This window comes from Bos grunniens, chromosome 20 (assembly GCF_055505025.1).
Source record: "Bos grunniens cultivar Pamir isolate PY7600 chromosome 20, Bosgru_T2T1.0, whole genome shotgun sequence".
Taxonomy (NCBI): Eukaryota; Metazoa; Chordata; class Mammalia; order Artiodactyla; family Bovidae; genus Bos; species Bos grunniens.
In genome coordinates, this window is record NC_141184.1 from 61,519,117 (window position 1) to 61,532,979 (window position 13,863).

At 39.1% G+C, this 13,863-nt stretch overlaps 1 protein-coding gene across 6 annotated transcripts in view; it reads right to left on the reverse strand.

The window, feature by feature from the left end:
* Positions 1-230: 230 nt before the first annotated feature.
* Positions 231-13,863, reverse strand: part of CCDC125 (coiled-coil domain containing 125) — a 30,974-nt gene continuing 17,341 nt past the window's right edge. For all 6 annotated transcript variants that reach the window (XM_086362048.1, XM_086362051.1, XM_086362047.1 and 3 more), the window contains 7 exons: positions 13,311-13,396; positions 11,350-11,432; positions 9,060-9,178; positions 6,869-6,976; positions 4,826-5,000; positions 1,526-1,656; positions 231-692 (listed from right to left, as the gene is read on the reverse strand). In XM_086362048.1, coding sequence (XP_086218174.1) covers positions 387-692; positions 1,526-1,656; positions 4,826-5,000; positions 6,869-6,976; positions 9,060-9,178; positions 11,350-11,432; positions 13,311-13,396 — 1,008 coding nt within the window. In that variant the 3' untranslated portion in view covers positions 231-386. The remainder of the gene's footprint in view (positions 693-1,525; positions 1,657-4,825; positions 5,001-6,868; positions 6,977-9,059; positions 9,179-11,349; positions 11,433-13,310; positions 13,397-13,863) is intronic.

The window sequence follows — 13,863 nt, forward strand, 5'->3', positions numbered from 1 at the left end:
AAAACAGAACTAGAACAAGATAAATGTATTCCAAAAATTAACATTGAGTCATTCCTTTTGTTGCTTGAGCCAAAGATCCCTATGGTCAACAATCTGTTTAGTCAATCTAAATAAATATTTTTTCCTCAAAAATCACTATTTCTTTTAAGATTTTGGGAAATGCTGAAAATTTCATATAACATAGTAATGTAATTTATAAATAAAATGCATCAACACAGAATACTAATAAATTTCTTGTAGAAAACATTTATTTAATTAAGTTGCCTCCTAAAATTTAGAAATACCTAGAAAACATACAACTTCTGAAAATGTAGCAATATTTACAAGGCCCTTTTTCAAAGTCTCAATATAAACATCTCTCAGTTCTAATTTCATCTGATTTATCTTCAGTACATATTTGATGGCAAAGAATGGGACCTTTTAAGAGTTCTTGTGTACTTTTGATCTGTTTGAAAGTGCTGAATTGAACAAATGCAGCCCACAGAATTAAAAATTTGAACACCTGAATGTACAGGATCACATGAAACAGGGAATTCTAAAATTTTCTGCCAGGGGTTTTTTAATGTAAAACTGTCTTTCATAGAATTTCTTTCTTTAATCTCTTTTGAAGTGGTGTCTTTGTTTTCCAAAGCCCGAGCAAGCATGTAACTCACTTTCCTTTGATGAGCCAAAGCTTCTTCTTTATCATTCAACTGCATGCAGAGAAATTAAAAATGTACCAGTTAGTCAGTAAATCAGAATACAGAGCTGTAGTCAGGAATATTTCATGAAAATTAAATTTAGTCTTCAATCTGTCCAGTCAGTCAATATGAATAAATTAATTTAGGTCCACTAATTCCTCAGCATTGTGCTACATGTTATTGAAGATTTTCTCTTTTTTAGGAAGAATAGAAAACAGCATTCCTTCTGCTGAAAAAAATGTTTAAGTCGTTTGGAGAGAAGTATATATTTACATGGGGTGTGTGTATATATGTGTATATAATGCTACCATGTACTTACCTCTGAAAGAATGAAGTTATTTATAAAATTGTGTTATATATTTATATGCAATAAATAACTTTAATAATACTCTTCTATAGATACGTATGTTCATATAACATGAGTTTCTTAGTTTAGTCATCTATGAAATTGAGGATAACAGGACTGATTACAGTGTTGTGGTAATGATTACAGGATATGATGCATGAGGATGTGCTTTGAACACTTAAAAAAAATCCTAAATATATAAAAGTCTTGTCATGAATTATGCATAAGTGCTGATGATGGAGATGCCTGGACTTAATTACAGAGAGCCTCCTCTTTTTCAGAGGTGGAACTTTATTAAAGTTGCACAGGAGGAACCTAGAAGGGGGAATTGGAAAGCGTGTGTGGGGTGTTCAAGAAGATAAAAATTTCAGAAAATGGTACCTCAACTGGGAAAAGAGCATAAATGTCAAGTATACTGCGATAAAGAGTTGAATTAATAGGAAGCAAAAAGATTAGCTCATCCACAACCTCTAACAACAAAGAAAGCAAAGATACTAACCAAGTCTATTAGCATCTTAAAGATTTCCTGAGGATCGTCCTGGTCATTGGTACTCTTAGAACTGTTTTCTGAAGGGAGCATACCCGACAGTTTCTCCCCTAAGGTCTTCTTACTCCCTTGGGATAGTGACCCTAAAATAGAACATGAAAATCCAGTTGAGACATAAAAAGACACACACTGACATGCTTCCAGGAAAAGAGGTAAGTGTGAACCAAGGTTAATTCATTCCTAAATCAATCAGGACCTTGTCCTCTTCAGGGACCCTCTAGCATGAGTGAGGCAGGCAGCACAGTGCAGTGGGAAAAATGGACTTTAGAGCCAGCAGCAAACGCAGGTGAGAGACCACAGTTTGAGAACCCAGAGCAGCGCCTGCACTCATTGCTCAGCCCATGGGAGAATGCAGCCCTTGCTACCCAACTCAAGTCCTCCAGAGGAACCAGCGATCCACATTTGTATGTGAAATCTTCTGATGTAAAGGTCAGCCACCTACCCACATTGAGAACACTCCCAGCAAAACATACCTGCAGACAGGTGGCCTCTGAACCATGCAAACTATGCTTTAGAGCCAGAAAAAAACCTGGACTTGAATCCCCATTTAGCCACTTCAGAAGGGTATCACTTTAGAATGAAGTTCTCTAAGCTACACGCCCTCAGCTCTAGAACGAGAATAATAGTCCCTATGCTCTATTGCTGGGCTGCTGTGCCATTTAAATAATAGAGCATGGCTGGGAGAGGGGAGTGGTATTGAACGAGTACAGGGTTTCTGTTTGGGAAGATGAAAAAGTTCAGATGGATGATGGTGATGATTATACACAACGTGAATGGACTTAATGAGACTTAAAAATGGTTAAAATGCTAAGATTTATGTATAATTATCACAATTAAACCACACAGTTGTGAAAGCACCTAGCCCGGGTACTGACATAATGCTTAAAAGTCCACATTTCTGCAGTATTTATGCTGATATTCTTCATCCATCAAAAGGATGCAGTTTGTAGCAGAAAATACGAAGTCATAGATTTATATACCAAGAAAGTTTTAGATGAACTCCAAAGGGACAATTCCCTTTCTACCCATTCCTGATAAACCACAGTGACGGCTTCACACCTGACATTTGCCAGTGGCAACTGTGGCAAAGGGGGAAAGCCAGACAAGTTGACTGGCTCATCAATCCTGAGAGTGAATGAATGTGTCTCTATTTTTAATCTAAAAAAAGAAGAAATATGTTTATGAGCTATCTCTCAGGACTTGTCTAAGCTGCCAAATCAAGAAAAGTTAATATACTGTTAACCACAAATTAAAAAAATGACCTGTAACAATCATTTTGCAACAAATTATTGAAGAATATTAATAAAGTGAATCAAAGTCTTGTCACTAAGAAGGGCTTCCCCAGTGGCTCAGCAGTAAAGAATCTGCCTGCAGCGCAGGAGCCAAAGGAGGCGTGGCTTCAGGCCATGGGTGGGGAAGCTTCCCCTGGAGAAGGGCATGGCAGCTCACTCCAGTATTCTTGCCTGGAGAATCCCATGGGCAGAGCCTGGCGGGCTACACTCCATAGGACCACAAAGAATCAGACACAACTGAAGCGACTTGGCACACATGCTTGTCTCTAAGAAACTCAGAGCTAGTAACGCTTTTATGGACTTGTAAAGACTTTTCAGAGACGAACCAATTATTTTAAATATTGCTTCCAGTCTCAGTACCTTACGGAAAGCAAAGATTGTACCTCTCAAATCATGTTTTCAATGGAAAAGTTCCTGAATTCTGTAAATAGGCAAGGCAGGAATTCTGGAATATAAAATGAATACAGGCGCTGAAATGAATATGGATCTACCTCTCTTGTTTCCTCTTTCTCCCTATTCTCTCTCTGCATGTGTGTTCAGTTGTGTCCAACTCTTTTCGTCCCCATGGGCTGTAGCCTGCCAGGCTCCTGTGTCCCTGGGATTTTTCCAGGCAAGAATGCTGGAGTGGGTAGCCATTTCCTCCTCCCGGGGATCTTCCCAACCCAGGGATTAAACTTGCGTCTCTTGCGTCTCCTGCATTGGCAGGTGGATTCTTTACCACCAAGCCACCTGGGTAGCCCATGCCCGTGGAGGACTTAGCCATTATACTTGCTCATCAGCCTCTGTAAATCTCAGAAGAAACAACTTCAAAAGTTAGTTTCAGGATAAAGTGGAATGCTTGTTGAAGAATCAGAGTTGACGAGTATCATTTTCCCCCATTTGTCCTGACTTCCACCTGACTCTAAATACACAGCTTTTATAATCTGCTTTCACCCACTTTCACAGTTCTTCTTTACCACTTCTGTTTTTATTATCCCTTATTTCTTACCACTTCAGCAAAGAGATGGGTAAAGCTTAATGAAGCTAAACTTCACAACACTTGACCCATATACTAATACTAATATGCACTGTTTGAAAAGAAATATTTAAAACAGAATAAGTATTATATATTAAAAGTTTCATATGTAAATACTGTAAGATTCTTATTGGTCCTAAATTCATCTGAAAATGAGAGATACTGGGATTAGGATTATGGATTTTAACAAATTAAAAAAGATTTAGAAATAGGGTCATTTCAGAATTTTAATAATAAAAATTTACACTTCTTAATAAACCACTTTAATCATGACTGATAAATGGTTTCAAATTGGAATTTTAAATGGAAACAAAATTGAGTTCTACTGAATAATACTTATAAATGAAAATTGAGATTGACCATTAAGAGAAACTAATTTCTAAAAAGTAATACCTATTTGTATATATTGGACAGTCTACATACTTCAATGACAATTTGATTCTCTCATGGCATTTTTATATATTTTGTTTACACTTATACCATAATGACTCAAAAATGGCCATGAACTTTTTGACAGGCTTGTAAACCAAAATCTAAACCTTAATTTGTTTCACTTTTTATAAGAATATATTGATTTGTCCAATTTGAGTTTCCTCTACTGCTCAGTGTGTCCTTCCAGAAACACACATTTCAATAAAGTTTACTTAGGTAAGTTTGATGTTGGTTTTCACTCTCATTTTTCCCTTTAATCATCTAGCACTCATTATAAATTCTTCCCACTGAGCACAGTCTTGTTTAAATGAAATAGAAGAGTACTAAAGTAGAGTCTCCTGTTATTTTATGATTTCATTTCCATAGGTAACATTCAGCGACCCACTTTGTCCCCACAGTTGCTAAATTTTTAGATAAGTCATATCTGAAATTTCAATTATAGTCACCATATTATGCTTAATTATAACTAAAAACAAATTATACCTGATTATTACCATTATAATTCATATTTACCATTTTCTTTAAGGTGCTTCCAACTTATCCATTTTGTTGCTTTCTTACACATTTTATCTGTTTGTGTCAATCTTAGTGCCTGGTCATTTTTCCTCATTAATTGTTGCTCAAATGCAATTCTGAATGCATCTGCCATTATGTAGGCTTCTTCTTTACTCTTCTGCAGAAGTTCCATCTGGTTTTGAAAGAAAGTTTGAGAGGTGTTAGAGGCAAAGGCAGTGGCTCTCCACTCCAGTACTCTTGCCTGGAGAATCCCATGGACAGAGGAGCCTGGGAGGCTGCAGTCCACGGGGTCGCTAAAAGTCAGACACAACTGAGTGACTTCACTTTCACTTTTCACTTTCATGCATTGGAGAAGGAAATGGCAACCCACTCCAGTGTTCTTGCCTGGAGAATCCCAGGGCCGGGGGAACCTGGTGGGCTGCTGTCTCTGGGGTCACACAGAGTTGGACACGACTGAAGAGACTTAGCAGCAGTAGCAGCAGCAGAGGCAAAACCAGGGCGTCCCAGGTGGCTCAGTGGTGAAGAATCTGCCTACCAACACAGGAGCCGCAGGAGATACGTGTCAGCAGGTTCAACCCCAGAATCAGAAGATCCCCTGGAGTAGGAAATGGCAACCCACTCCAGTATTCTAGCCGGGATAACCCCATGCAGCCTAGCGGGCTACAGTCAGTGGGGTCACTAAGAGTTGGACGCAAAACCAGAACAATTTTTTTTACCTTATTACCAAATGCTGAGTCAGGATAGCAAATGCAGTCTTACCACTGAGTGGAGTTGAGTGCATATCCGTGACCTATTGCATCTGTTTAATCTAATTAGTACTTGCCAACTAGATTACTGGAACTTTCCCTTATGCCTGTCAGCTCCTTGGTAATCCAACTCTCAGACTTCATTATCAAGACAGGCCCTGTGTGTGCCCTTCCCAACAAGGAAGCAGGGAGGATGCCAAATGCCACATTTCAGTTCTGCCTTGGGCCATTCCAGACAATACCACTAAAATAATTATGAATACCATCTTTCAGATACCTCCCACTGGTCTTTGTAATCTTATGCTTTTCCTAATGAATTTGTAATGTTTAGCTGCTTGCTTTCACATATATACTGAAGACTAAATTCCATACCTTCAATAAATATATTCTAAAAATTATGGTCCACATTATATTTATTATTAAAGCCTAATAATGGCAGCTATCATTTGATTAAATGCCAGGCATGGCCATATGCTAAACATTGTAGGTGCTGTATTTCTTACAACAAACCTCCAAGCCAGTTATTACCCTCCATTTAACACACATCCAAAGCCACAAAGGTGGAAAGTGACGGAGCTGAGATTCCAACCTAGATCTGGCTGGCATAAAGGTTCCTTCCACTATACCTTGCAGCTTTTCTAAGACGCTTCATGTTTATCTGTTAATCGGTGCTGTGCATCCTGATGATTTTAAGCACTTTTCCTCCATGTATAGACAACAGAAAGAAGAACTTAGGCAATACTAACTAATACATAGGCAAACAACTTCACAGTTACAGTATCGTGCCAAGTACTATCTGTATTTTGGAACCGTGTAAACCTGTTTTTTATACATTAATGTTACTAATATCATTTAAAACTAAGGATAAGTTACATAGCCAGTGACTACCAATGAAGCTAATTACTGCATATACTTCCATTTATTCATCTTCATACAGTAAGTCCCCTACATACAAATGAGTTCCATTCCAAGATCACATTCATAAGTGCAACAAAGTTAGCCTAGGTACCCAGATAATACAATCAGCTATATACCACTGCTTTTACACTTGCTTCCAGACATCCTGGGCTTGAAATAAAGATCTGTACTCCATATAGCCGTGTACAGTAATGTACACAAAAGCACAAGCCCTTGTAGAGGATGCATGCACGTGACTACACCAGACACATGTGAACTCACGTGACTGGACGTGGGAAGGCACACTCGCATCTCTCAAAGTTAGCAACTTGAAGGCTCGTATGTAGGGAACTTACTGTATGAACAGAGAAACAACCAAAGCTTTCACTGTTTTTACCTCCTGTTTGAGCTGCAGGAGCATTTTCCGAGTGGACGCAGCCAGTCTGGCACAAGCACAGGGGCTCCCTCTGGGACGGTGACAAAGGCAAGCTCCCAGCACTGCAAGCTTCAAATCCCAAAGAATTATCCATTACCAAGTGTAACAGTGCTGACCCATACACAAACACGGGGCACACACAAACCCACTGCACATTTCAGACAAGCATCTCATTCAAAGAAACTATGAAGGAAAACAAAAATAGGAAGTGAGACCATGATTTCAGGACCCAAGTGGAAATTAATTACAAACGAGCAGAGACTGGTATTACAAAACAAAAACCTAAAGGAATTCTACATTCTTTTCAGTCTCCAAAACCTTTCACTTTGTATCAGTTTCCTATACCTCTGAGTCCTTGGCAGGAACTTGACCTAACGAAGTAAATATAAACCTCTATCATATGGATTTCCTGTGACTGGGCTTGGCCCTGCCGCCCAGCATTGATTACTGTCAGGTCCCGCAAATGGTAGTTTTTAACACTGATGAGGAATACGATCATCCTGCCACTCCTAAAAAAGACGCCCTGTGATCATGTAATACATTTTTAAATACTTCCTGGCTCACCCAATGTTCTGGAATTGCATAAGGCCCGGATTCCTCAAAACCTGTCTTTGGATCACAATGAAGAAACTAGTCCATCTGGGTCACTTAGAAGAAAAGTAAGAACTGTTGTACTTTTTCTTAAAACTCATTTTGACAACTAACCCCAAGTTGCTTCCCCAACATACTCCAATTTAATGGGGACAGTCTATGTAAGATATTGGGCCATATCTTTTAAAGTTTCATGTGAAACTTACTACAAATTATTGTCGAAGCTTCCTGCTGCTGTCAATTTTATATGAATGGACTGGCTTAAAATAGAATCTTATTTTACAGACTGTTTAGAGAAGAGTCCACTGTCTCTCTTAGGGTGAAGGCTATTTCAGAAAATTCCTTCTCGCATGGAAGATAACTGAAGTACATAGCTTTCGGCTGACTTGAGTGGTTATATGGCTGATTGGTATCTTCCCTCTTCCCTTTTCAACCTCCAACCACTCATATTGTTCCTGCAAAAGTTGCCAGCAACCAGTTTCAGATCGCAAGTTTTCTGCAAGGACCTCTCAGTCCCAGTTCTCTGCCCTTACCTCAGTGCCCCTCCATCAGCTGCCTCAGGGCCCTTGTTCCTGCCTGTTATAAGGTTACTTATGATAGCCTACTCAGGATTATAATAAAGCACACTTATTCTGAACTCTCTCTCAGTTCAGTTTCTTGTATGTTTCTTTTTTTTTTTCTGCCAATACACTAGTTTTCCACCCAGGCAGTAGAGCATGGTGATCAAAAGCACAGACTCTAAACTCTACCTGGGTGTAAATCCCAGTTCCACCACTTACCAGCTCTGTGACTGTGAGCAAATTACTGAACCCTTCTGTGCTTCTGTTAACCTCATTTGTAAAATAAGGATTTAATAGTACTCACCTTATTTAGTAGTTGTGAGAATTAAATGTATAAATCTATGCAAAGCACCCAGAACAGTATCTGGTGCTTACTAAGGACTATGTATTTGCTATTATGAGTAGTAGTTACTTTATTTGAAGTTCTATAATAAGTGAATGGCTACTCCCTCTCACTGATGTTTATTTCTCATGAGTCCCCAGGACCCTTTTTATCTTATCAGCCAAACTTCTACCTTGTAAGACATTTCACACCTCAGCAAGCAAACAGCAAGGCATCAGCAGATCTTTATCCTGAACCTGGCTCAACCCCAGACTGACTGCGTCACTTCAGGGAGGTAAATGAAACTGAGCCTGAGTTTCCTCTGTAAAATGGGGCTGATACCTGCTTTGCAGGCTTCACAAGACCATTACAAAGATCAGATTTTAAAATGTGTGGGAAAGTACTCTGCCATGGTAAGCCTCTACCCGGAGAGATACTACTAACTAGTTTCTCCTGAAGCTAGACAAAGGAAATAAAAGGAGCAGGAAGCAGCAAGCTCATCCCCTAATGCCCAAAGGGTACAGTACCTGCAAGGTTGAAGAGGGGACACAGGCCTCTCACCCTCAGTCTCAAGGTGCTAAGCACGCTGCTGTTGTAGACATGGAGGTGATGGCGATCACAGAAACAGAACACAAGTGAAAAATTCCCTTCTGCTAAATTTTCATAACTGCTTACCTACCTCAAGGCCTGAAACCTCTGAAAAGCCACTTCTATCCTGGCAGGTGTCTTCCTGAGCCATCTGCTGCTGCTGTTTAATATCAAGCATGGCGAGTACCTCCAAATACTGTTGATTCAAAACTGGGGAAGGGCCATGTAAGAAAGTGTTAGTCACGAGGTCCAACTCGAGCTTCACCTAATCCACCTAAACTAGCATCATATACTTATTTCCTCTAAGCAAGGGATATACAGTTACCCACAAAATCTGCCTCCAGCCAGAAAATCTACCTGAAAGAATAGTGGGTATTAAGCAGGTATTAATACACATGTGCATGCGTACTTAGTCATGTTCGACTCTTTGCGACCTCATGGACTGTAGCCCGCCAGGCTCCTCTCTCCACAGGATTTCCCATGCTGGAGTAGGTTGTGATTTCCTCCTCCAGGGGATCTTCCCAAGCCAGGGACTGAACTCCAGTCTCCTGCATCGGCAGGCACATTCTTTACCACTGAGTCATGTAAATACACGTGTTCAGTTCAGTTGCTCAGTCGTGTCCAACTCTGCGACCCCATGAACTGCGCACTCCAGGCCTCCCTGTCCATCACCAACTCCCGGAGTTCACCCAAACCCATGTCCATCGAGTCAGTGATGCCATCCAGCCATCTCATCCTCTGTCGTCCCCTTCTCCTCCTGCCCCTAATTGTTCCTAGCATCAGTCTTTTCCAATGAGTCAACTCTTCACATGAGGTGGCCAAGGTACTGGAGTTTCAGCTTTAGCATCAGTCCTTCCAATCAACACCCAGGACTGATCTCCTTTAGGGTGGACTGGTTGGATCTCCTTGCAGTCCAAGGGACTCTCAAGAGTCTTCTCCAACACCACAGTTCAAAAGCATCAATTCTTTGGCACTCAGCTTCTTCACAGTCCAACCCTCACATCCATACATGACCACTGGAAAAACCATACCCTTGACTAGACGGACGTGCAACACTAGATAAAAATGTTAATTAAAAAAAATAATTGTATTTATTTTCGGCCAGGCTGGGTCTTTGCTGCTGTGTGGGCTTTCCTCTAGTTGCGGCAAGCGAGGACTGTTCTCTAGTTTTGGTACACAGGCTTCTCACTGTGGTAGCTTCTCTTGCTCCGGAGCACGGGCTCCAGGGCACATGGGCTTCAGTAGTTGCAGCTCCCAGGCTTGAGAGCACAGGCTCAGGAGCTTGGTGCACCGGCTTAGCTGCTCCAAGGTATGTAGGATCATTCCCAGGCCAGAGACTGAACCCACGTCTCCTGCATTGGCAGGCAGATTCTTTACCACTGAGCCACCAGCGAAGGCCAAAATGTTATTTTTAATGTGGAAGGATCTTAACTGCAACTGAAGTCTGGTCGTCATTTGCTCAAAAAAAATTTGTAGGATTTTCAAAAAGAGATATACAGTATCCACACTGTGAGACAATCAGACAATGAAATCGCATATGCTACATTAATGTACTGTCTGTATTAAATTAATGTACCGTACCAGCTCTCTAAATGCTATCAGACTTTTGTTTTAGTTAAGAGTTTTCATAAGAGGCTCTCAACCCAAATACTTAGAACAAGAGGGGTCCTGGTATTTACTGCAGAGCAGAAAACAGAGTAACTTTTCCTCTCTTCTTGCAGGGTAGAAGGATGGGGAGGAAGGGCAGGGCTAGTGGTTAGCAGTTTCTGTCCTGGCATGAACCCAACAAGAGGGAAATCACTATCTGCTCAGATCACTGGTGTGGAGAAGCATGTCTGTGCCTGCAGTTCTCACCCAGGCATCGCCACACTTTACTTACTACACTGTGGAAAGTGCTGCTCTTGGGCCCGTGGCCCAGTTGAGCACTCATCCCTTTCAAGCCACCACTTTAAAAAATAGCTTCTGCTGGGAATTCCCTGGCGGTCAAGTGGTTAGGACTCCAGGCTCTCAGTGCCAAGAACTCAGGTTTGATCCCTGGTCAGGGAATTAAGATCCCACATGCCGTGGGACAGCTAAGCCCGGGCGCCACAACTGCCGAACCCTTGTGCCTAGAGCCCGTGCTCTGCAACAGGAGAAGCCACTGCAATGCGGAGCCTTGCACCGCAACAGAGTAGCCCCTGCTCAATGCAGCTAGAGAAAGCCCTAGTGTAGCAAAGACCCCGTGCAGCCAAAAATATATTTTTTAAAAAAGAAAAAAACTAATTGATGCATTTCTTCTTTCATTCTTAAAATATATTACTTCACAATATTCTTAACATAGGACAAAACTGGTCTTTTAACATAATATTTTTAAAAAATTATCAAAATACCATTCTACTTACTTGCATTTTCAGACTTGAGCATTTTAATTTCTTCTGTTTTTAGTTTCAAAGTTTCTTTGAGGACTGCATTTTCACAGTTTAGCCTGGAAAAGAGTACCCTCCAAATCATTAAAACATTAACATTTTGTAGTTGAATATTTAATCCCATAGTTAGAACATTAAAACCCAAATATAGTTTTTCTTACTTCAAAATTGTCTAGAATTTATATGTGTAACAAAAATTTAAAGGTATGTGGTAAGATTCTGTACTTACTCTTAACACTTCTGTATATTTAGCTGAGAAAATCAGAACCAGAAATAACTGTAAGGCATCTATCTTGAACACTCATATATCTTTACTAAAGTTTCAATCAACTTAATAACTATTTGAACACCAACTACATGCTTAGGACACCTTCCAAAATTTACATAAAAAGCTACATAGGAGGTACCAACTTTCAGTTAAAAATAAATAAGTCCTGGGGCTGTAATACACAGTGTGGAGACTATAGCCAACAATTACTGTGCAGTATTTGAAAGTTGCTAAGAAAGTAGATCTTAAAAGTTCTCAACATAAGAAAAAAATGTAATGATGTATGACAATGAATATTAACTAGATTTATTGTAATGATCATTTTGCAACATATGCAAATACTGAATCATTATCTTGTACACCTGAAATTAATACAATGTTATTTATATGTCAGTAATACCTTAATTTAAGAAAAAGAAATATAGGGAGTTTTATCTATTGAATGAAAGTTGGAATTACTTACAGGAGTTCTTAAATTGCCCAACACCAGAGGCTTAAAAAAAATTGCTTTTGTAATTAAAAACAGTAGCCAGATCATCTGGTCTAATTTGTAACTTTAAATAAAATACCTATCAAGACATGTTGTGATATGCCTAGGGAATATTACATCCTGTGCTTGGGATATAATATCATTTATCCCAAATGCTATAGGCCATAGGCCTCATATCATTAGAACAGTGGTCATGAAGCTCAAGTTTCTCAATTAAAAAGTGAAATGTGGTTCACATCACAAGAAAAAATATTCTGTAACCATGCATGGTGACGGATATTGACTAGACTTACTGTGGTGAACCTTCTGCAACGTGAACAGGTGCTGAGTGCATTGTGTTGTACACCTGAACTAATGTAGTATGTTGGTTGCATCTAAAAATATGTAAACCTAAGGCATCCTCTTTCCATGAATTACCTAACAAATTAATAAAACGTGAAATCACTTTTTCAAGCAGTGTCTATAGCGCTTGAACAAAGCAGAAAAATATTACCTCTATTTATATTTATGTATTTAACTACAAAGAGAGAAAAAGAAAGGTAAAAAGAATGATAAAGTAAATGTGGTAAAGAGTTAAAATTTGGAGCATCTTGGTGAAAGATATATAGGAATTATTTGTACTATTCTTACAACTTTTCTGTAAGTCTTCAATTATCTCCAAGTAAGAAGTAATAAGTTAAAAAATTAGGTACTAAAGCCATCTATAACCCCAGGTATCAATTTCTCAATGACTGACCTTGTAAATATGCTATAAAGTTATTAAATAAATTCACGCTGATAAAAAAGTTGTTCAGAAGACTGTAAAAAACAGTGCCAATGCTAAAATAACTTCAGAAACACAATTCTTAAACAGTATTTTAATACACAATTTATACTGTATTTTTTAAAAAAGAAAACAGTAACAGTAAAATATGGAACTGGTAAGTAGATAAGCAACATGAATTTCATTTTTTATTTTGGCCACACCACACAGCTTGCAGGATCTTAGTCCCCTGGGCAGGGATTGAACCTGAGGCCCCAGCAATGAAAACACTGGGTCCTAACCACCAGACTGCCAAGGGAATTCCCTGAATTTTATGTTTACAATTAGGTTAAAGAAGAAGAAAGCCTAAGCTACACTTAAATTATACACAGTTTAAAATTTTCCAAAGAAAAATTATGGAATAATAATATACAAACCTGTCATATTTTTGGATCCAAGATTCCTCTATATTTTTAAATCTATTCTGATCAAATTGTATTTCCCACTGCAAGGCATTTATTTCCTACAGAAAAAAATAGCACTTTCAAGGAAAATTACTACAATTAAATCATTCTATGACTTAACAAATAACTGAAATAAATCATTTAGTCATTTCACAGAACTAGGCTAAAGAGAAAACACTAATTATTGCTCAAAAAGTCTGTGACATTTGTAAACACATATAACATGCCTCTTTAGCACTCAAAAAGCTTTACTGAAGGTTACTTATCATTAGAAAAATTTCAAATTGTCTAGCTTCAAATTCTGCTGGCTTGAGCCTAGATTTTTCATCACCTCCAATCCATGCAGACCCCAAAATACACTCATGGAAGTCTGAGCCCAGGACACTCCCATCAAGGGAGAGAGAAACGGACACAGGAATGTGACCACTTAAGAGTGATTCCTAACCATGATGGTTTATCACAGGACAGTGAGTTCCCTGTGCTATACAGTCAGACCTTGCTGTTCATTCTGTGTATAACAGTTTAC